The sequence below is a fragment of the Magnolia sinica genome, chromosome 8 (genome assembly GCF_029962835.1).
Source record: "Magnolia sinica isolate HGM2019 chromosome 8, MsV1, whole genome shotgun sequence".
NCBI lineage: Eukaryota > Viridiplantae > Streptophyta > Magnoliopsida > Magnoliales > Magnoliaceae > Magnolia > Magnolia sinica.
Window position 1 is genome coordinate 87,138,736 of NC_080580.1, and position 23,928 is coordinate 87,162,663.

General features: G+C 40.5%; 1 protein-coding gene across 2 annotated transcripts in view; it reads right to left on the reverse strand.

Annotated features, from left to right (window-relative positions):
• LOC131253600 (nudix hydrolase 16, mitochondrial-like) overlaps positions 1–23,928 on the reverse strand; it is a 41,629-nt gene that overhangs the window by 13,249 nt on the left and 4,452 nt on the right. For both annotated transcript variants that reach the window (XM_058254667.1, XM_058254668.1), the window contains exons 2-3: positions 18,130–18,244; positions 10,078–10,161 (exon numbers count right to left, since the gene is read on the reverse strand). In XM_058254667.1, coding sequence (XP_058110650.1) covers positions 10,078–10,161; positions 18,130–18,244 — 199 coding nt within the window. The remainder of the gene's footprint in view (positions 1–10,077; positions 10,162–18,129; positions 18,245–23,928) is intronic.

The following is a 23,928-nucleotide window of genomic DNA, read 5'->3' on the forward strand; positions in this document are numbered from 1 at the left end:
GGATCAGCTATTACCGAAAGTTAATATAAAGGTCACTCATGGGGGGCAGGTCCATTAACATATCTTGTCAAGAGGGGATTTTGTGTAGTTTTAAGAAGCATTCAAAGACTTGAGGGATCTTTTTGATAGTATGGCCAGTCTTCAGACTCTGCGATCATAGGAAGCACATTGAGTTGCATGCAAGAGAGACATCCGATGGCTTATTAAAGTCTTAGCTAAGCAAAAATGAATCATGATACACAGTCCAGACATAGATGATGTCTATAGTGCATTGCCCAATAACTTGGAGGCCTTATCTACTAGGCTCCAAGTTAGGGGTCAAGACAGACAATGTCACCACGAGTGTCTTCTAGATTCAGAGTTGAATAATGGAAAAAAAAAAAAAAAGGATTCAGAAGTTGAATCCAAAATGGGTACAAAAACCAGTAGGACTTCTTGGCAGAGTTAGATACAGAGTTGAAGTTTCCACAGGGGACCAAGTTGCTAAAATGAGATGGATGGCAGAGTTGGCTGCATTGAAGGGCTTCTTGGGGGAATTGGATATGGTGTTGGAGTACTAGCATAGCGGAACTGATTGAACTGCCAACAACCAAGATTGAAGGCGCAGTTAGCCAAATTGAAGCCACGTCAAGGGGAGCATGAATGATCACTGAAGCAACTAAGAAAGACCTCATGGCTAAGAGCCTTAAGTAGGTACAAAGAAGCAAAGTCCATAAGTTGTAAAGTCATTCATCACCAAAGGAAGCAGGCTCATGTGCCCAAGTGAGGGACCATAACGGAAAGCTCCTAAAGAATCCCTTGAACCTTGGTGGGAAAAACTAGGTGTCACTCCCACTTTGGACTCTTGCTCCTGCTCCCACTTCTTACCTATTTACTCTCGTTCACATTTTGAAAGAGATGCTTCCCTGCTCCAACACCCAAATTTGTTGCAACTTCATTTCACACTTCATGCAGCTTTAGGCACTCCCTCTACAAGGCAAGCAACTATTGGCCTTGAAGGGGGAGCGTTCCCATAATTTACGAGAAGAGGGAATGTGTCCTGTGAACTTGAGCTCTTTGCAAAGCAAATATCTCCCATTTCCTACATTCCCTTCTTGAAGCCCATCAAGAAGTGATAAACGACCCTATAAGAAGAATGCGAACATATGAACCGGCAACTTTAACAACAGACTTTGACAAGTATGTGGTCAACGTACCACCTTACAAGAGCTTAAGTACTTTTGAGAGAAGAAGACTGGAAAAGAGGCATGCTGTAGCAATTCAAAGATCAAAGGCAGATCTCCAAGGGCACATAACAATGGCATTGACACAAAGGTAGGGGAGAATTGTCATAGAGAGGCATTCCAACAGAATTAGCCAACTTTGGCACTACTTGTACATAGATAAAGAGTGCAAAAGGATGCAGAATAACCTAGCACATCATATAGTCCTTGGAAGATTCAAGTACAATTGTACATTCTTGTAGCTAGAGCCAATCGACAAATTTACCTACAATTCTCAAAGGCTCCTTGATATGGAGAAATCCTCATTCATGACTTTCTTCCAATATAATGGTAGAACATAAGCAATATCTTTGAAAGACCACTTACAAGACTAATTGGTCTAAAGTCCTTAGCCTCGCTTGCACCTCCTCTTTTGGGAAGAAGGGATATAGGTGTGCAAGAATACAAACAAGGCGTTCATATTTATCTTCACGCCGATTTAAACTCTATGTTCATCTCTTGTAAAGGAACTATTATCTACCCAAAACAATTTCACAAAAGAAAAGGAGTAAGAAACTTGAATCTAAATGAGCTAAAGATACCTAAAGAGAGGCCAAAACAAAAGTGACATGTATTAGTGTGAGTGAGAGCCATCTTGTACGTCATTGAGAGATCAAAACACTGTGTCCTTATCAAGTTGGTTGGTATAAAACAATATTTTAAATAATGAATAGCATGTAGAGCAGCGTTCACTCCTCTAAAGCATAAGGCATAAGCTACGTAACATGTAGCCAGTGTTAGAAGTATTGATATCGCTACAAGTTTCGCTAGCCGGGGAAATTGAAACAATATTGAAATTGCTGATAACTAGAAGGGCCTGTTTGATTTCCAATTTACAAAGTAAACAGCATGTAAATGGGTATTTATTACTTACCTTTGCGTTTTCATTCTACAGCTGTATCTTGATTTGACATAACGTTGACAGCAAACTCGTTTGGAACACTACTGCTTGAAACCGAGAAAAGAAGAGTTTAACCTGTTAATTATCCGTGGGACCCACTGTTATGTATATGTTTGACCCACACCATCCATCTATTTTTCCACCTCATTTTGGGCATGCTTAAGAAAAAAATGAGGCAAAGCTCAAGTGGACCACACCACAGAAAACAAGGGGAATTGAGCGCTTACAATTCAATTCTTCTTATGGGCCACAGAAGTTTTGAATCAAGCAGATATTTGTGATTTCCCTTTATCCATGTCTGTGTGAAGTGATGAACAGGTTGGCTGATAGGGACACATTGCTGTGGGCCCTAGGATCATTTTAACTAGCAATGGTAGGTGTTCAATTCTTCATTTTTTCCCTATGGTGTGGTCCACTTCAGCTTTAGATCTACCTCATTTTTTGGATCATGCCCTAAAATAAGCATGTGGAATTAGATAGACAGTGTGGATTAGATATATACATAACGGTAGGCCCCATAGATTTTACAACGTAAATCCCACTCTTCCAATCACATGTAAAAAATAATAATTACTTATTTACACTCCATTTACTATGTAAATTGAAAATCAAACAGGCCTGAAATGTGGGGAAACATGGGGGAAACAGTGGGATTTTTCAATGAAACTTTAGGAGATGCTAAAATACACATATTTGTATATTTAGGAATCAAAAATTGCAAAGAGAATGCATAATAAGTTTTCATTTGATGGGAGCCTAAAAGCATTTATTGTAAATCCAACCATCCCATCCATCCTATCTAATCCATCCAACCATCCAATCTTCCATCCAAACATCCATCAATATTTCAAAATATCGACAACATAATATTTCGCCAAGAAATCGTCAACAACTGGAAAGGGAACGAAAGATGTGATCTTGATATCACCCATGATAATGATAATATCGCGATATTATCGATATTATTGTTGACAAATTGAACACTGCATGCAACTATGCGCCCATAAAAAAAAATAAAAATAAAAAATCTGAAATGGAATTAAAAAAGAAAAAAAAAGACTTTTGGCAATATTATCGAAATATCATCGATACAACGGCGATTCAAGCGATGACAAGAATTTACACAGTCGAAAATATTACCAATACATTGCAATACAAGAGACACCTAGACTTAGCCATACATCGCCGATACCTGGAATTTTCGATACTACTAGTGTTATCAGTATCGCTACTAGTGGTATCGGTATCGCCGAGCTGGAGATATGGATAATATCATGAATATTTCAATAATATCGTGGATACTTCGAACAATGCATGTAGCGTAAGTTACACATCACTTCTAAAATTTTAATTACGGTTTATTTCTTTGTTTCTTTTTTGGGAAAGGTTAAAATTTTCACTTTTCCAAGATTGTTAAAAAAGTGGACAGCAAGCATGAACCGAGTTTGAGACAGCGGACAGATGGGAAACAATGTCCGATCAAAGTGATTCCTAAGCCAATGGAAAGCTTATCGAGGGAGATCTGCCCCGATTACTGAAGACACGTGCTGTTGATCAGAGGAACATAGTTGAGGAGACGTCAACCATCTTGCGATCCCTTTTTAGTGGGCCAAATGGTGTCCGATCGACCCGATTCCAAGCCTGGATCGTAGATGGTCGAATTATCTTTCCAACGAGTACAAAATCACCCCGATCCAACCATTAATGCGAAAGTTATGGCCATTCTCCCAGGATAGCTGTGTAGAAAACATGGAACACTGATTAAGCAAGGTGCATGATTTGGACCAATGGCATTGTGCCACATAGCACCCTTTTTTAGTGGACAACAAATGTCACCTAGCTGTTGTCCTGTGCTTAAGTGGACCTATGGATGGGCGCCACATGGCGGCCATTTCCTCCTCCTCTTTAAATAGGAGAGAGATCCTCTCATTTCAAAGGAATCCATTTTCCCTCCATCTCATTTCTCTTCTCCTCCACTTCTTCTTCCAGCTAGAACTCCAGATCTCAGATCTCAAAATTGATGGCCAGCAATCCAGCAAATCACAATCAACGATCAACGGATCATGATTAGATCTATGTCCAGCAAGTAGAGGAGATCAATATCCAGCAATACGAAGAGATTAGCATCCAGCAACCGAGAGAGATTTGATTGTCATTCAGTAGCTGATCTCCATCAAAGGGAATTCCAGATCTTCAACAGATTGCAGAGACTCCAAATGTTCATCTCGTCTTACAAAGATCGTCATCTCCAAATCATTATCTTCTTCATTGTTTTCCTCTCCAGTCTTCTCCTTTTCTCATGTTTCTTCTCTTTAAATCATCAGAAATCAGATCCGATCTTTAGATCAGATCGCATCTGACTTCTACTTTGATTATAATCTGATTCCTGCCCCAATAATAGCTTGATCCCTACATTAATTTCATTCTCTGTTTACACTTATTCCGGCTTACCTGGATCATCCAGAGGCCATCTACAATCAACGGCAAACAAGATCGTCCATCAGATGGGCCATGTCTGAAGATACGTCGTCACTACAGTGCCTTCATGGTCACCACCATTACAGCACTCTGCAATGGACGAAGAGCCTCTTTAATGGCTGCCACACCCATCTCCTTGATGCCAACAGCTTCGTCATCAGCATCCATCAAGTAGCAGACGATCAGCAACCAATCAGATGTCCATCTTCTTCCTGCTGATCATCAGTCCCGCTGCAAACAGGGACATCCATTAGATCATGCTTGCCGCTGTTTTCAGCATTCTCATCTATTGAATAAAGGAGACGGAACATGCTTGCATCTGGATCCTTACATCAGCAACTGAGATTGCTGATCCAGTGGACCGTGATCAGCACTATACCCTCCACCATCCATCACATCTGGGACCCATCAACTGATAATGTAACAGCCGTTTTTCTAAAACATTGTATGAGGCATCTAACATCCATTCACAGCAGCTGCTACTTATGAGCAGCAGATGGTAGTTTACACATGGCAGTTTTCTAAAGCACTCAGCGCATGTGAGCCTCAACCTCGTACGCATCCTTCACCTTATAATCAGAACCGTCCATTTCATCTTGATCAGTGCACCGTCCACTGTTTTGCACCATCTCACGTTAGATCCAGGCCCATCTGATGGTCCAGATATATGTCCATCCCATGGCCCATAGTATGGCCCAAATGCTGTCCACTTGTGAGGGCTACACGCTGTCCAGATCTGCGTCCACTTAATGTCCCGATCACAGGTTATTTCCATAGCCTAGATAAGGTCCAAGTACAGGTCTGGTTACCGTCCAGATTTAACACCATTACAAAGTCCTGGTTTAGGCCCGTATATGGTCCAGATTTGGGCCCATACGCTGCCTGGATTGTAGCCCATTTACTGTTCAGATTATGGCCTGTTCAATATCCTTAATTGCTGGCCCGTTTATATAACTCATGGCTTATCTGATTGACCCACTGCCCATGGCCCACTTGATCAATTCATGACTTATTTAATTAGTCTATAGCTTAATGATGTATTTAGCTTGATTACTATTCATATTGATCTCGCTAACCTCTAGATTTACATAAAAAACTGTTTACGCACATAGCTACTTTATTGATGCGCATACCAGTCAATTAACATCCATGCTTGCCATATGCATCATAATGCATTTTACATGCATCTTCATACTTCAACATCTCACCATGTGAGGAGGCCACGGGGCCTAGATCGATGATTTTAAAGTAACCGTTCCATGAGGAACATCACTTGTATCATTGATCCCTTTATTACAATACAAGCTCATTGTTACTCTGTGGACATAGTAGATCACCAAATAGGCAATATGCCAAACCACGTAAATCTATCTTGTGGTTTGGCTCTCCTTTATTGGTCTTGCATTCCGTATTGGGCGAGTCCTCTCATTTGCATCTCAAGGACGCTACCTGATATAGTCTCATTGACTCTTATACTTTTGGATTACTTCAGTTTCCTTGCAAATGGTAAGATCATTCACTTAATCATTTATTCATGCGTTATTTATATTTTACTTTAGAATCAAGGGTGATTCCATTGAAATGTAATCCAGGGGCTTGTGGTATGTCACGGCTTGGAATGTAACTGAACTCGGATTATAATGAAAGCCTTTCAAGTGTGTGCGATTTTGTCTCGTCTTGTGTGAATATGGCAATGAGATGAGAATGTCTTATGAATGTCTTGTAAATAAATGGCAATAAATGCGATCCGGAAGCAATATTTATACTTGATCCAAAATCACATCAATACAAATATTATGTATTCTCTTTTGAAGGGTTTTCACCCTCTATTGCTCTAATCCTCTTCCATGGATGAATATCGATAGCCAACTCATCAGTCTTAGCTCCATAATCACTCACATGGACTACTAATTGAAGATGCAAAAGCTCAATTGGATCTGACACAGAATCTTATCTTGTTAGGGGCATTTGCTTTGGCTTAGGGGATTAGAGCATCATCAGATTTTGGGAAGACCAGTGGTGTAGCGAGTGGCAACATGCTTTGTTGTAGCAAGTTTGGCACCCTCCACAACTTGATCATCCACAAGCAAATCAAGGCAGGTGAGTTTCGTGAAAGGAGAGGAAAGCTAGTGGTACCTATTGTTAGAAGAAGCTCAAGGGAGTTGGAAGAGGTAAAGCTTTATTGAACTTCTTGATGTTCTTAAGGATACAAGACTTAATATTGAGGGTAGGAGCAGGAGGGTCTGGAAATAGGCTAAGGGCAAAAAATTCACTGCCAAGTCCTAGATCATATGTGAGTGTAAAGTGATATAGGGGGCTCTGATGGCATGACTTTGGAAAGTGCAGGTGCCCCTGGGTTCATTGTGTTTGGGTGGCTTGTGGGAAGAAATAGAATCATAAAATGTTGACAACCTGCACAAGGGAAAAGAAAATAATTATTAACGACTACTGATGACACTTATATCCATCCCCCCTTAACTTCCACTATTTAGGGTTGGCTCTTCAACATGTTTGGAACATCATGGGCTATGCAAGTGTCAATGAATATGTTATTGGAAAACTGGAAAGCTAGCCCATGACTGAGTAAAGCTAGAAAGTTGTGGAATCTCAACTTTATTGTAATAGTATGGTCAATATAAAAGGAGAGAAATGCTAGAACCTTCAATAGAAGTGCCCAATTGATGGCCACAATGACTGACAGGACAGTCTGGAATGACGTTCTAGGTTAAATATGTAAAATAAGTTTTTAGATTGCAATCTCGAGGATGTATGGTCTATGGTAGATATGATCTCGACGTAATTTAGACTGTGATGCTTTCCCTTGTTTGATTCTTTTTCCTTTTAGGGCTTTTTAATAAAAACTTACCTGCCCAAAAAAGATCCAGGTAAAGAATTATCAAAATAGCTTGCCTCGCTTGACCCTAAAAATGTACAAGAGCAACTGTCGAGGATTTGGACCCACATTCTCAATAGATCTTCCCTAAAACCAGCTCTTGGTGGATCCCCACATAGATCACTAATGAACTCCTAATTCTCATCGTAACCTTATACGCTTAATTTGGCCATCACAACTTAATTTTTGTCTAAATTGATCGACTTTAGGACCAATGACAAGACGCGAAATAACCTTTCGAACCAGATCAACTCTATGTCATTCAGCTATCATTGGGCCCTGAAAACAGGGCCATGAACTACAAGGAAAATTGGGTAATATCGCCTTTTCACAGCTCACTTTTGGGTCCCCCTCAGGAATGTTAGGCAATTCCACAGCTACAACACTCTAGTTTTGGAGGGGAGGGGGCTTGCTTGGAGTCAGGTGCGGTATTAATCTTCAGTCCTATAAGGGATAATGTAAAAACAGAACAAGTTTAAGGTTCCTACTTACAGAAGGCAGGATGCATTAGCTTACAGCACAAGTTGGTGACTTTCAGAAGCCAATGCTGAGGCTAGGGATTGTGCTGTTTTGGCAAGAATTTTCTACTTCTTTTTACCGATTGTTTTGGATGATGGTTGCTTTGGCAAGACTTTCTATGTACGCATAAGCATGCATTGGCTGATATATATGTACATGCATATCATCAGCATCATCTGCATCATAGCCTTCAAATCTTCTCACAAATCATTCTTATCCACAGCCCATCCTCAGTAAGTTAAGCAAGCCTTCATATCTTCTCATCACCATGACCCAAGTCCTTACAGGTCATCCTCTCATCATCTCTTCAAGCCCTTCAACCTTGATCAAGGTTTCCCTGTTGGAGTCATCTTTCGTTTCCACCACACAGGACTAAACCATCACAATCCTGGCAAGTAAACAAGCCTTCAAATCTGCTCACCGCCTCAATCCAAGTCCTCTTTAGGTCATCCTCTCATCATCTTTTCAAGCCCTCAACCATGATCAAGGTTTTCCTCTTGGAGCAGTCTTTGGTTTCCAATAAACATGACTAAACCATCACAATCTACTTTCCACCATCTTCTCCCTTCTTGAGGCTACTCCTATGCTACTTAGGACGACATCATTGCTAATTCTATCACTCCTAGTCTTCGCACCCATCAATCTCAACATTCTCATCTTCGCAACACGCATCTTCTACTCCTGTTGCTTTTTAACTACCCAGCACTATGCCCCATAATGCAGGGCCAATACAAAAGTTTCCCTCGACTTTCAGAGGCATGCGCCAATAACACAACAATCCTTAGGCACATCTCCACTCTCATCCACCCAGCTCTAATTCTATAACATTATCATTTTAGCCTTTGTCATAGCAATTTGGGAAGCTTTTAGTTGGTGGTTTGGCAAAAGTTCTACAATCAGCTCCCACAACCTTCCAATTTTACTTGAGCTTTGGGCACAACCATTGCAGAGGCTCGAACTAATAATACCAACCCCCAGCCCAACTGAAATATGCACATCACAAGAGCATGCAAGCAAAAGAGGGTGGTCACGAAGGGCAGTTGCCATACACACAGCTTAGAATGAGGCAAACACATGCACACGGCGTTGACTCATATAAGGTAATAAACACAGACACCCAAGTTGGCACAAGGGGCATACAGATACCATGATCAGAAGAAAAGTGGAAAGAAGATGCTCAAAGTAGTTCCTTGCAAAGAATAGTAGGAAGCCACCATACACGTTTATTTAACGCTGCTCACATGCCAACTCAATCCCACCCAACACTGAACATAATTGGAAAATGGCAATTTGCAAGGTCTAGAGCACGCAATGCCAAACAAGGTTGCTTAAGCTGACTAAATCTTCCCTGGTGAGAAGCATCCAGTTGCCTTCTAGGAACCTCCCTCCCTCCCTCGCGCACAGAAACTATATCAGCAAAAAACATAGCAGATGAAAGATGACATGAGGGCTTAACAAATTGAATAACTGACAAAGAATTGAAGAAAACAGTCATTGAGCCATTTTAAGCATGTCATGCTCCATATTTAAAACATGCACAATATCTAGCATGAATATTTATGCCTTCTAGTCACAAATCGATCGGCCTTCTCAAAAAGAAAAATGAAAAGAAAATACAAACAAATAGCTTGTTAAAGATGCCAAAATTTCTTATTCTTAGAAATAAAAAAGGAAGCTAAATTCCATAAATATCACCCAATTATTAAAGAACGCAATGGGGATTTCATTAACAGCCAATAAGAAGGAGAAATCAGCTATCCAGTAGGGAGGAAGATAGCCTAACATTTGAAAAAGTAAAGAAAAGGCATTCCCAAAATTAAACATTATTAGATTATTTCTATCCAACTATATGTTTCCAAATAAATGGGGTAACTAAATAATTATGTAAAATCCCATTGTTATTACCATCTAGTACCATCGAAGAGTGCAAATATACATCAAAGGAGATTATCATGATATCATGATTATCATAACACCCAAAACATTTAAACATGTGCATATAGAATCAACAGAGTGAATTTTACCATGATCTCCCCTCGAACTCCAGCTTCTTCTAAAGCTTCACGAACTGCTGCTTCTTCAACAGTTTCATCATTTTCCCAACCACCCTGGAAGCACAATAATTTAATGATGAAGTGCAATTTCACAAGCACCCATTACATTTTGTGAGTAATGATATGTAACTAATATCCATGTAAGGAAAGGTGAATGCGTAGAACACTTTTACAATTTCCTAATCAATTATTCACAAAAGAAATAAGAATAAGATTTACCATGTTTTACCACGTACCAACACCAATGTTATCTTAAATACCATTTTGAGTACATTTCTTTAACAATTTACTTGAAAACCATACCCTATTAAATAAATGACATAACGCCAAATCACAAAACAAAACTCCCTCTATACAATATAAAACACGTCTCTGAAAACAGGAACCACTGTTATTTGTGGATAAACAGTCTCTCATTTTATATAACATTTTTTTCTTTTAAAGAATCACATACTGAACAAATTGGACAATTCAGATATCTGTATATTCATTTATCATTGATGCATACATGGATGATTACAATAACTCATCTCTAGCATCGTTCTGCGGCCAGGGCCGAAGTGGTGGCCCTTGTAGAAGAGGTGGGCATGGTGGCATGGGAGGTGGTCGTGGACCTAGGAAGTGCATACATCGTGGGCTCTCCAATTATTCCGTTGAAAAATGCTATGACCTCCATGGGAAGCCTGCATAGGCTATTCAAGCAAAGAAGAGGATGCATCATAGGCATTTTATTCTCTTGCTTTGCACAAGGGATGAAGAAAGTCCAGGCAAAGGCAATGACCAAAGTGTGAAATGGCCTCTTCTAAATTATGGCATAAACTCCAAGGTTCATCACTCATCAAGTACCACAGTGATTTATCTATCACAGTTAAAATCTCACCATTCAATATTAGCTACATTAAGGTCACCCCACTCGGTGAGGATTTGAAGCTTTAGAAAAAAAAGAACAGAAAGAAAGAGGAAGATACGAGGCTAGCATTGTTTACATCTAAATAGTAAAAAGGATTGCACTAAAAATGACCGGGTTTCAATCCCAAGCATAACAGATTGACCACTAGGTTGAGGCACGACGTCCTCCTAACAATGCCACTAGACAAGCAAACATCAATTGATCACCAGTTAGCTTATCATTTAATACTAGCCGGATAAAAGTCACCCCTTTATGTGAAGGTTCCAAGCTTTAAATAAAAAGGATACAGAGTAAGGGTACTATTAATATGAACCATTAAAGGATTTTTCTATAGGCCAAGGCAAAATACATTGACCATTGTATTGAGGCGCAAATGTCCTTTAAACCACGTAGATTAGAAAAGAAAGCATCTATGGACCTCCCCTCAATGCAATTGTGTATGACAAGGAACATACCATACTATTGAGGATCCAACGAAGTTTCACTAACCAAAATCCCAGCATTAACGTCCTCAAAAAAATTATACAACAAACGGTGGACAGAGTAAATTTTCCCATGTTCTATAAAATATCTTAAACATCTTTCGAGTCAGGGTTTCCAATTATCCCCAAGAAGAACTTGCCACTTTCCAGCCTCCAAGTCAGAGATCGTGGGCAAACTTTTCATGATATGCCCTTAAGATGTGAGCCTGCAGTTTAGCACAACCCTTGGAGATGATCCACCACAATTTAATGATGACAAAATGGATGATTTGATCGTTTCCTAAGATCTACTCCTCTATGAGCAGGAGTCTATCCAGACCTATGGATCTCCCCAGCATCCAACCAGAATCCAAATCTGCCACTCGTTTGGCTATCCATAAAATATACGAGTCCTTCCTGTCCTGATAATGAATATATTTTTATGATAAAGAATCATTTATTATGGAGAACCCACATGGCCCAATGATATTTTATATATTTATCCCATAGTCATTCTAGGTATTATTACATGAATTGTAGGCCTAGCGGTTCTAAACCGTCAAAAGAGGGCCCTATGGAGAATGTGGTCAGAAATCTATGATAAAGTCCTACCGAAATGAATAGGAAATTATGAAAGGGTGCTATGACCCAGTAAATACCTTCCCACGCATCTATCCAACCAACATACGACCACAATGACCGAATTTATTATCTTCATGCATAAGGATAATAGATTACTTAGTAAAAGATTTCAAAAACTTCACAAACCCTCCCCTTTTCAATTGTAATTTCTCGATTCAGTGTTCTTTTAATGGTTTCAATATCGATGGGAATTGACAGTACCCTTTATGTTTGGAGAATGTTAATAAATTCCAAAATCCATTTTGTCACCCAGTAGCTACAACAATTTTTTATCAGTATTACAGTAGCTCTTTCATTAGGTATTGGAGCAACATTACCCATTGGTTTTTCTTTCTATTGCAATTTCTCGATTTAATGTTTTTTTAATGGTTTCAGTACCGATGGGATTAGTACCCTTTCTGTTTGGGAAATGTTAATAAATTCCAAAATCCATTTCATGACCCAGTAGTTGCAACAGTTTTTTAACAGTATTGCAGTAGCTCTTTCATTAGGTATTGGAGCAACATTACCTAGTGGTTTTTCTTTCTTCTTCCCTTTTCGGCGATCTATCTATTTATAGCTTCTCTAGCTTTGATGTTATTAGGCAGGGATTTTGTACATAAGCTTGAAATAAATAAACTCACCCAAGATTGATTTGATCAAGCAGATTAAACTAGCAGGATTTAAGTAGTGACATTCTCATGTCAACAAATACAAGCAAAGCATGTAACTATGTGGATTCAAGCCTTGTTCCCCAATGGAGCTTACCTTAAGGGGCAAATCAAGGCATCTGAGGAGCAAGGAAATACATTGACAACCAGTAATATGGGAAACTTTCCAATGATGAGGTCTAATGAGGCAATGCTCATTATTAATTCAACACACTGATATTTTATTTCACTTGAGACATCACCTAGAACTTCAGTGATACAAAAAAAGAGCTTACTTCTCTGCTTGCTCCAAAGAAGCTTCCACAAGAATAATCATGTAATCCATTTGACTGAATGCAAGGGATCATTGCCTTCATTTCCCACTTCATCACACTAAAGAGGCTGCTGAATGCAAGGTATCATTGGTCCTCTATCTCCCACTTCATCACCCTAAAAGGTTTTTTTTTTTTTGAAAGATAACGAGACTTGTATTAAAAAAGGAAGGAAAAAACAGAGACAAAGGCAGCAGCCAGGACTGCTGAGATAGCAGAAAAAAGACTACATGCCAAGAAACAAAAAGTCGGAATCCTTCAAGGATTCAACATGAGTAGCCCATTCTATAATTAACGATTTAGCTCTAGACGACACCCAAGCCGCAGAATTTGCAGAATCCCGAAAACATCTGCCGTTCCTTTCCTCCCAAATGGACCACCAAATGGTGAGAAGGGCCATTCTCCACAGCCTAGACTGACTCTTGCCAAGCTTCACCCCATGCCAATCAATAAATGGGGAAGAAACGGTATCAGGAGGGCACCAACTGAGGTCGAAACGGGCCTGAAAATCAACCCAAATGAAAGAAATGAAGGGACAGTGGAGTAGAAGATGGTCAACCAATTCCTCCGCCTTCATGCAGCACAAACAGATGTTCACTAAGCACATCCCTCTCTTCCTAAGATTATCCACCGTCAGGATTCTCTTCAAGTAAACCAGCCAGCCGAACACGATGAACTTGGGAGGGGCTGGGGATTTCCAGATTTGCTTACAATGATGATCAACAGAGAGGAGAGATCGGTCCAGCTGAAGTTAAAGAGAGGAAACCGAGAATCTGCTGGTCATGGACATTGTCCAAATAAGCAAGTCTTCGAGGAGAGGATTGGGTTGTGCCCTATAAATGCACTCTAGGAGATCCACAAATTCCTGGATCTCCCAGTCTTGTAGGTTTCTCCTACATTCCACTGTCCATACAATCTTTTCAGCAGAAGCAGAATAGCAATCAGCAACCATGGCATCTGGGTTTGGAGCAAGAGAGAAAATTGACGGGAATTTGTCTCTAAGTGGAATGTTCTCCACCCAACTATCTTTCCAAAACCGAATTTTTGAGCCCTTACCAAGATGGAACTCCACGCCTTGCAAGACTTGATCTTGAGTGGAAATGATACCACTCCATAACGCGGAAGCCTTGTACTGAGAGGACTCATTAGACCACCAACCACTAGCTGATTGACCGTATTTGCACTTAATAACTTTGTTCCACAAGCTACCGTCTTCAGTACCTAATCTCTATATCCACTTGCCCAGCAAAGCACGGTTCATAAGCTTCAAATTTTTTATCCCTATCCCACCTTGATGATATTGCTTACACACAGATTTCCACTCCAGATGGAATTTGTTCTTCTCTCCCTTGTTGTGCCAAAGGAAGTCTCTTCGTTTATTTTCAATAATCTACAGGACTGAGGGAGGGCATTTGAATAGAGACATGAAGTAGATGGGAAGATTAGAAAGGACAGCCTTTATAAGTGTGATGCGACCGCCGAACGATAGGAAGCGACACTTCTACTTAGCCAGAAAAGAATCGAATCTAGAAATAACCTTGTCCCAGGCTGATTTAGGAGGGGAACCAATACACAGTGGAAGGGCCAACAAACGTGGAGGGGAGGGAGGTCACCGAATAGCCAAAGAAATCAGCCCATCTACTGGTTTCCTTGCCATCCATATTAATGCCAAGAATTTTGGATTTAACCAAATTAACAGACAGACCCGAAACAGCCTCAAAGCAAAGGATGCAGGTGCGGAGATTGCTGATTTTATCCAGAGAAGCCTCGCTGAAGATCAGAGTATCATCAGCAAATTGAATGTGGGATATGGGGGCAGAAAGGCCCTGAATAGATATACCAGCTAAGATCCCAGCTTCCTGCCCTGAGTGAAGCATTCCGGAAAGGGCTTCACCGGCGATGAGGAATAGGAAAGGGGAGAGAGAGTCCCCTTGGCGCAAGCCACGAGAGCTCTTGAAGAAGCCAAAAGGAAAACCGTTGAGAATAACAGAAAATCGGGCAGAAGAGATACACTCCCCGATCCACCTTCTCCATAGAGACCCGAAACCCATTCTGTTGAGCATGTGTTGCAGAAATTCCTAATCAACATAATCGTAAGCTTTCTCGATATCTAGCTTGCAACAGATGATTTTGCGACAAGATCTGTGAACAGCATCGATGCATTCATTAGCTATAAGCACGCAGTCTGTAAACTGCCTCCCAGGGGTGAAGGCACATTGATTGCCAGAGATGATTTTGCTGATATACTTAGATAGGCGAGTGGCTAAGACTTTGGCCAGAATCTTGTAAGGCCCACCCAGCAGGCTGATCGGCCTAAAATCCTTGAGCGACACTGCCCTTTAGAATTTAGGGATGAGAGCGATGAATGTGGCTCCGAGGTTAACAAAGAGTCTGCCCCTTTCATGGAATTCCTTAAAGAATTCCATGATGTCAGATTGGATGACCTCCCAAAAAATTTGAAAAAATAGAATAGGGAAACCATCGGGACTAGGGGCTTTATCGCCCCCAAGCGAATCAATGGCCAGCTTGACTTCTTCCGAGGAGAAAGGAGCTTCAAGGGAGGCAGCTTTTTTAGACGAAATGGAGTTGAGATGTAGGTTGTCTAACCCGGTTCATCTGTGGTGGACCGCGCTGAAGAGAGATCTGAAAAGGTTGCACTCAAAAATTGAAAAGGACTCAACAAATCAGTAGATTAGCCCTCATACATGCTTGATTTCATGTTTGGAGTGCAACATTGCAAGGGAGAAATTAGGAAAATTTTGAATTTTCCCCAAATCGGACCACCTACACTCAAAGTTTGAAATTAGAGTGTATGTGATGATCATTTTATCAAATACTTTGAAATTAGTCTCAATTGATAGCTGGTTGAAGGAAAATTTTGAAAAACCCATAGAGAACATGAAGAACCAATGGATATCGAAATCAAAACTCAAACTTCATGATTTTTCATGCAAAACATAAAGAACCAATGGATTTATAACCATTTGACACTGATTTAACATAATTTCAACGAAAAAAAAAAAAGGATTGGAAATTGAAAACGCTCACTGGATCGAGCATGTGGGATATATCGACACTACCTATGCGTTTCGTATCATGCAGGTGGAATACAAGATATATCATGTGATATATCAGCTGATATCATCGATATTTAAAACATTGTGCACCACAACCTAATACAAAGAATATAACATTGAACTCAGAAATGAGGATGAATGTAGTGGGTATAGTTGCTTCAACCTCTACAAAACCCAAAGAAGCTAACCTATCAAACATTGATCATTTCTGAAGGGGAAGTGAGGAGAATCAGACATATTGCAAAACCCACTGCGTAACTTTCAAGGATCCATAATAGAAGGGCCACTCTATTAAAAAAAAATCTTCTACACTCTAAATGTTAGTTTGATGATCATGCCTCTTGATTCAAATCTGGAAACCAAATCAATGACCTCATAAGCCATCAACATACCATCTAGAATTTGAGGCACTGCTGCAAAGACACTTTGCTTAGGGGCTACTACCATATTTGGCACAATACAGATAAACAAGAGTCAGCCATTATCTCATAAGGTTTGGGCCAAAAGAGGATGCCCTATGGAGGGAGGCCATTGCTAACAAGTATTAGTGTGAGGATAGAGGATGGTGCACCAGGGACTCCTATAGAGCATCTACGATATGGAAAGAGGTTTCTTGTGTGAAGTCCAAGTTCTTAGAGAGGATTGGATGTTCATTGGTAATGGGGAGAAGATCTGCTTTTGGGAGGACACATGGGTTACTGAAACCACATTGCTAAGCGCACTTTTGAGAATAGCTTGCCTTTCCATGTAATGTAATATTATGATTGCTCATTGCTTCTCCTACCATGGAAAGTCGATTGCTTGGTCTCCCCTTGCTGTAGATTCCTTTTTGATGAAGAAGTGGAGGAGCATGTATGCTTTTAGATCGTCTCCAGTTATGTTGTCAATGAGAGGACCAGAATAGGATGGTCTGGCTGAAGGACTGGTCAAGAGACTTTTCAGTCTACTCTTTCGGTTGCAGGCTTCAAGTTCCAAGGAGAGATGGTGAGTACAAGCAGATGCGGCATGTGTGGATGACTAGTTGAAAGGGAATGAGTCTCGACCGTTGATAATCTTCAAAAGTGGTCAATGATGATCCCTAATATCTGCTTCATGTGCATGGCAAATGCTGAATCGGTCAATCATCCTTTCATCCATTGCCCGTTTATGTGTGGAATTGATTCCTTAGAAGCTTCAATATTGCTTGGACTCTGCCAAGTTCAGTGGACAGGCTCTTTATAGCTTGGCATGGGGGTGAATCTTTGGAAGCGAGGGTTCTTTGGAGATTGTGTTTTTTGGCTGCCCTTTGGACGATTTAGGGAGAAAGAAATGGATGGTGCTTTTGGAATGAGAGCAACATGGTGGAGCGGGTTACCATGGCATTTTTACATGTAGTGGAATGGGCCTCTTATATAGATAGTTTGAAAGAGTGTAATGTTTCCTTCGCTAGGATGTAGCTTTTGTGCCACCTCAGCACTTTTTTAATAAAATTGTCATTACCTTTCAAAAAATAATAATAAATAAAAAGAAAGAAAAGAAAAGAAAGACTAGTTAAATTGGCATTGTAATGCACAAATGACTTACACAAATCACGTTCACCACAATTGTGCAAGTGTTGTGAAAGACTGAGAACATCATAAGAAGAGCCTCCAATCACCAATAAATCCTCTAGGTGCGACGTTTGCCACTTGTCCTAAAATACTACCATGAAAAGAAAAGAAAACAAGAAGAAGAAGAAAAGAGCACCACACTCCACAGTGCTATTATATGAGGGGATAATAGTTGCTTCATTTGCAATTTGCAATTTGCAAGTTCAAGACCACCTAATTACCGTTTACTATTAAGGTGTAAGAAAAACCTATAAAGTTACCATGCTTGTTTCTTGAAAAGAATTCTATTTTTAAAATTCTACTTACACTCGGTATTGATGTCTGACACAAGAACCCATATCACATGGGAATACAAAGGAGGAAATTTTTTACAATACTATACCTTCGGAAACAGAAGTCCTGGCCCACTTTGTGAGTTTATCATAAGAACCTCGACAACCTTCTCCGGTTTAGAATCACAATTTTCATCAGAATTTCTGTACTTAAATGGAATACACCTGCCAAGTAACAAGCAACAAAGATGTTACAAATTTCCTATTATGGATAAGATAGTAACATTTACAGACATTTTAAGAAATATGCCAACAGTAATCAAGTAAGAAATGCACGAAAAAGGGAACAAATGTTATGCTCTTCTCCATATATCACTAATTTATCAATTAATTTAAGTAAGATGGTCTCATGAATTAAAAGAAGGAAAATAGAGTTTCAGTGAGAGAAGGAACTGGGGCCCAATCGACAAGTCAATAATGGTCTTAAAGAACACTCACTTGGAAGAGAATGTGCCTCATCAAATCCCATCTAAGAGACATGTTTTAAAAGGTGCACACATGCCCATGATCTCAACATATCAAAGTCTTAGGGAGCAGTGTCTCCCGCCATGCACCCATCCAATTATTCTTTAAAGAGTCCCTTATACTAGGGTTGTCAATGGAGAACCTAGATCTGCAGATATCAAGGGAGCCAACCCGATTTAAAATGGATCTAGGTCCAATTTTCACACCTGTTTAAGAAAGATGTACAGAATATCGTCCTTCCTATCTAATTTTGGGGGTTATAGGATGCTCCAACTTAGATCCCTGAAGATTGGAGCATAGCATGTGGAAAATCTAATTGTTCTCATGACATGGGAAAGCAAAGCCAATTGCCAATATGCTCCAAAGCACCTACCATTTCATTCAAAACTGACATGCAATGGCCAATATTCACCATACAAGCGTAGATTTTGACCAATTACTGCAGTATCATCAACACATGCAGAAAAAAAAAAGTATTGCATGATTTGCATCACTGGTTCAGAAGACGGATATGTATCAAGTAAGGGTCTGTTGGCATTGCTTCTGGCAATTGCAAAATTGATTCTCAAGAGACAAAAAGTGTTTCTCGAGAATTACTTGTGTAAAAAAGGCTTCAATGGTGAGTGTTGAATCCCCACTGTTTCCTATGGCATGACCCACTAACGTCTTGGATCTACCTCTTTTTTGGAATCATACCTTAACATGATATGGCAAAACGGATGGATGGAGTGGATGTCACATGGTCATCACAGTGGGCCCCATATTGATACAAAGCAAGGTTACAAGAAAGTCGCATCTGTCTAGCTTCTCCAAAGATGAGATTTGCTAAGCCCGTGCATGTGTGCAATACAACTCATGTACATGCCACACATTGGTCATCATGGCACATAGGTCCAAGATCCAATCCATCCATTAGAAAGGCACCACTATACTAAATCCCTAGCCCAAGAATTAGGTTGATCCACTGGTTAGGTGAGCCATAGTTTGCGAAGCAAATTTAAGATTCCAAGACACTTGGCTAAAGTTTTCTAACACATCCACCTGTTTCCAATATTGGGGCCCCCCTTCTGAGTGGGCCAAATTCATTTTACAGAAAACATGGTTGGACCAACCGATGCATGGATTTGATCTCGGAGCTACGTGCCATGATGGGGACATGTGTGAAGGTGTCCGGCTCTACACTCATGTGCAATTAAAAAACCTTCCAATAAGAGAGAATCTTCGATTTCATGAGTGATTTTCGCAAGTTTGTAGAAGTGGAAATGACTGTAGGAAATGGGGGGGGTAGGTACTATGGGGAAAAACCCAAATTTGAAATTTTGTTTTCTAAAATTGATTACTTGTCTCTAAACATACTTCAGTCTTAAAAAGTGATTTCAGAATCAAAATCACAATAAGGAATAATTTGTTCAATCTTCTTGGGCTTAGTGATGTTGTCATGCTGATGCAATTCAGAGGGCCCACAATGTCTGCGATTGTCAAATGCTATGCTTTGGAAAACATTAATTAGTTGAGTGTTTGACAAGAGTTTGGATTGGATTTGGAAACCCACTTTATGGTATAAATGTAGGATGTTTTAAGACTGTTTTGGGAACTGCTTCGGGACTGTTTAAACTGTTACAGAAATGTGTTACTTTCTAATCAAATTGTACTAGCAACTGGGTGATTTAGGGCTAGACAAAATGAGCGGGCACAAGCAGTCTAGTGCCGAGCCGATTGATCAAACGACGACTACTGAACTCATTAGATTAGTATTAGGCACCTATCTCGGAATGAAATGGGATGGCATAGAAGGAACGCGAAGTGCTAGCACCATAGGGTCGGTTTTTTTATAAAAAAAAATTATTATTATATATTTGTGGGGGGGGGAGCTTGCTTCTTCACAAGCTACTGTTTTGGATAGGTTTGAGCACCAGGATTAGTTTAGATTGAAGCTGAAATGGAGATTGCAATTTGCCAATTTCTACTGTGTTGGTTGTACACAATAGGTAATATGACTATCTTTTTCCTTAGCAGTATTAATATTCCATCTTGAAATCCTGTGCTAATCTTGATTTTAAAAATTGTCGAAGCTCTGTAACTATTCGTGATGAAACATTCACACGTTTGAGCCCATTGTTAGTGAGATAATCCTTTAATATGCTTGGGCCATTTCAAGTGATCCAAGTTGTTCATATGATTGCAGCTGTACTAATTGATCATGTTGGCGTGAGTTGTCAAATCAATCAATGAGTTGTCAATTAAGAGACAAATCAGAAAGATTATATCCGTGATTGTACAATATCTACGTATAGCCAAGAATAGGGTTGCTAATCTCCCTATATATTTGTACAATATCTCTGTAAAAAGAAAATGAAAGAAATACAATAATAGAAAATCTGACATGGTATCAGAGCTAGTCGATTTCTAGCTCTCGGTTCACGTCTAACCCTAGTTCATATCCTCCTTCCACCGCCACCTTCACATATGGGAGACACTGAAACCCCAACGAAGTCCGGTGACTCTTCCATCGACCATAATACGCTCCTCTCTAACATATTCACTACAAAAATGGCCGAAGCTCTGTCCAAAGCTCAGGCCTCGACCGTGCTTTCTGAACCTGCGGCTGTCCCAATCGGCATCAAGTTGGATGGTTCCAACTATGCTTTATGGTCCCAAGTTGTCGAGATATACATCTCCGGCAAAGACAAGTTGGGCTACATTAATGGCAAGTTACCTCCGCCATCTTCGACCGATCTGTCCTTCCGCAAATGGCGTACTGACAACGTCATTGTCAAAAGATGGTTGATTAACTCCATGGATCCAGCGTTAATCGGCAATTTCATTCGATTTCCCATGGCTAAAATGGTTTGGGATTCAGTTGCTACCACCTATTTTGATGGTGGAGATACCTCTCAAGTCTATGATCTCCGGCGCTGCGTCTCACATCTCCGCCAAGCGGGTGGCTCCCTGGAAAAATACTACACCGATTTGCAAGGCCTCTGGCGTGAGATTGATTTTCGACATCCCAATCTGATGAAGTGCCCTGCCGATATTCAACGTTATAACAATCTTCTCCAAGAAGATCGGGTCTATGTATTCTTAGATGGTCTTGATGACAGGTTGGACAATATTCGCAGTGATGTGTTGCGGATGCACCTATTTCCCACCATGGAGCAAGCATATACCCAGGTCCGCAAGGAGGCTCTTCGCTAGGTGGTGATGAACGCCGACAACCACAAACCACCTCCAGGGGCGGTGTTTGCTTTGAAAGGCCTAAAGCTTGGACTGTCTGGATTGACTTCTCAGCATATTAGGAAATCTTCCTCTAAAGCCCGTACCTCATCCGATGGTCTCAAATGCTCTCATTGTGGCAATATGAAGCATACACGTGAAAACTGCTTCTAGTTGCATGGGTACCCCGATTGGTGGCATGACTTCAAGCCAGGAAAAAAAAGATGGTATAGCTGAAGGCGCGGGAAAGGTTGTTGTAGCAGCAGCCGAACCTTATCTCTCTCTCATCCCGCCCACTACTTCCCCTAAATTGGACTTCTCTCCTGCAAATCCAGGTAACCTCTGTCATACCTTGCTTAGTCATTACCACAATGTGGACAGTAGTGATTGGCTCATCGATTCTGAGACCACGAATCATATGACGTTTGATCCCATGGATTTCTCCCATTACTCACCTCCAAGGTGCACTAACATTGCGAATGCTAATGGAGTGACCTCACCTGTTACAGGGGTCGGATTTGTAACCCTATCACCCTCTCTTCATTTACCCAACACTCTGCTTGCTCCCTCCTTATCTCACAAACTATTATCTGTTAACCAAGTTACTACAGATCTAAATTGTGTGGTGCTAATGTTTTCCGATTTTTGCCTTATTTAGGATATTCTCACCAAGGAAATAATTGGACGTGGTACTAAGAGGGGGGGATTATACTACATGGAAGATTTCAGTTTGGGTCATGCACATCACGTGTCTTCTACACTTGGTTCCAAGGCTCGACAGATTTAGCTGTGGCATCGTCGTTTGGGACATCTGTCATTTGGGTACTTACGACATTTATTTCCTGATTTATTCTCTAATGTGGAGACTTCTGAATTTCATTGTGATATTTACATTTTAGCAAAAAGTCATCATGCTATTTATCCATTAAGTATGAATAAAAGTGATACACCTTTTACTTTAATTCATTCTGATGTATGGGGACCTTCTCCTTTATCTACTATATCTGGTGTATGGTGGTTTGTGATATTTGCTGATGATTGCACCCGGATAACCTGGCTATATTTGATGAAACATAAGGATGAAGTATTTAGTATCTTTCAGTCATTTCATGTTATAATTCAGACCCAGTTTCCGCTCAGATTCGGATTCTCCGCTCTGACAATGGTGGTGAATATGTTAATCACCACTTTCATTCCTATTTTCAACAACATGGTCTTATTCACGAGACCTCATGTCCCCAGACCCTTAGCAAAATGGAGTCGCTAAACAGAAGAATCGATATATTCTTGAGATTGCCCGGGCTCTCCTTCTAGGCACTCATGTCCCCACATGACATTGGCCCGAGGCTATTACCACTGCTGTACATTTAATTAACTGTCTTCCTTCCAAAATATTAAATTTTAAGACCCCATTACAGTCTTTGTCAGCCTCGGTCTTTCTACCTACGGCCCTAATGTTCCCTATTCGCATATTTGGGTGTGTGGCGTATGTGCACCTCCCTAATAACCAGTGCACCAAACTTGACCCATGTGCCCTTCGGTGCCTTTTCTTGGGTTATGCTACGCATCAAAAAGGCTACCGCTGCTATGATCCTACTACCAAGCGTACCTATGTGACAATGGATGTCACCTTTCTGGAGTCCGAACCGTTTTATCCTTCTTCGGCATCCACTTCTTCTCTTCAGGAGATGACACTAGATGAAGAGTTGAATTAGCTGAGTTTTGACTAGCTTGGAGATCAGAATGACACACCAATAATCGGCGAGGAATCAACAAATACATCTTCAAGGTCTAACATATCCTCTGAATCTAGAGGGCTTTCGGCAACTGAGCTCACATCATCAAGAGAAGAACCCGAATCTTTCCATCTCTCAGTGCCTGCAGACCCATCTCCTGAGAATATTCCTGAGGTAAGCAATTTCACTACACCCTCATTTATGAATAACATAGATACGTCTGCTAGGTATACCTTACCTTTCAAGTGTAACTGTGACAAGCCACCAAACAGATACTCTCTAGACATTGAGGAAAGAAGGTCGAGGTATCCAATTGCCAACTATGTTTCCATCGAAAAGCTACATGAACCTCTCGAGACATTCTCACACGAGCTGTCCATATGTCATATTTCCACTATAGTTCAGGAAGCTTTAGCTGATTCCAAGTGGACACAG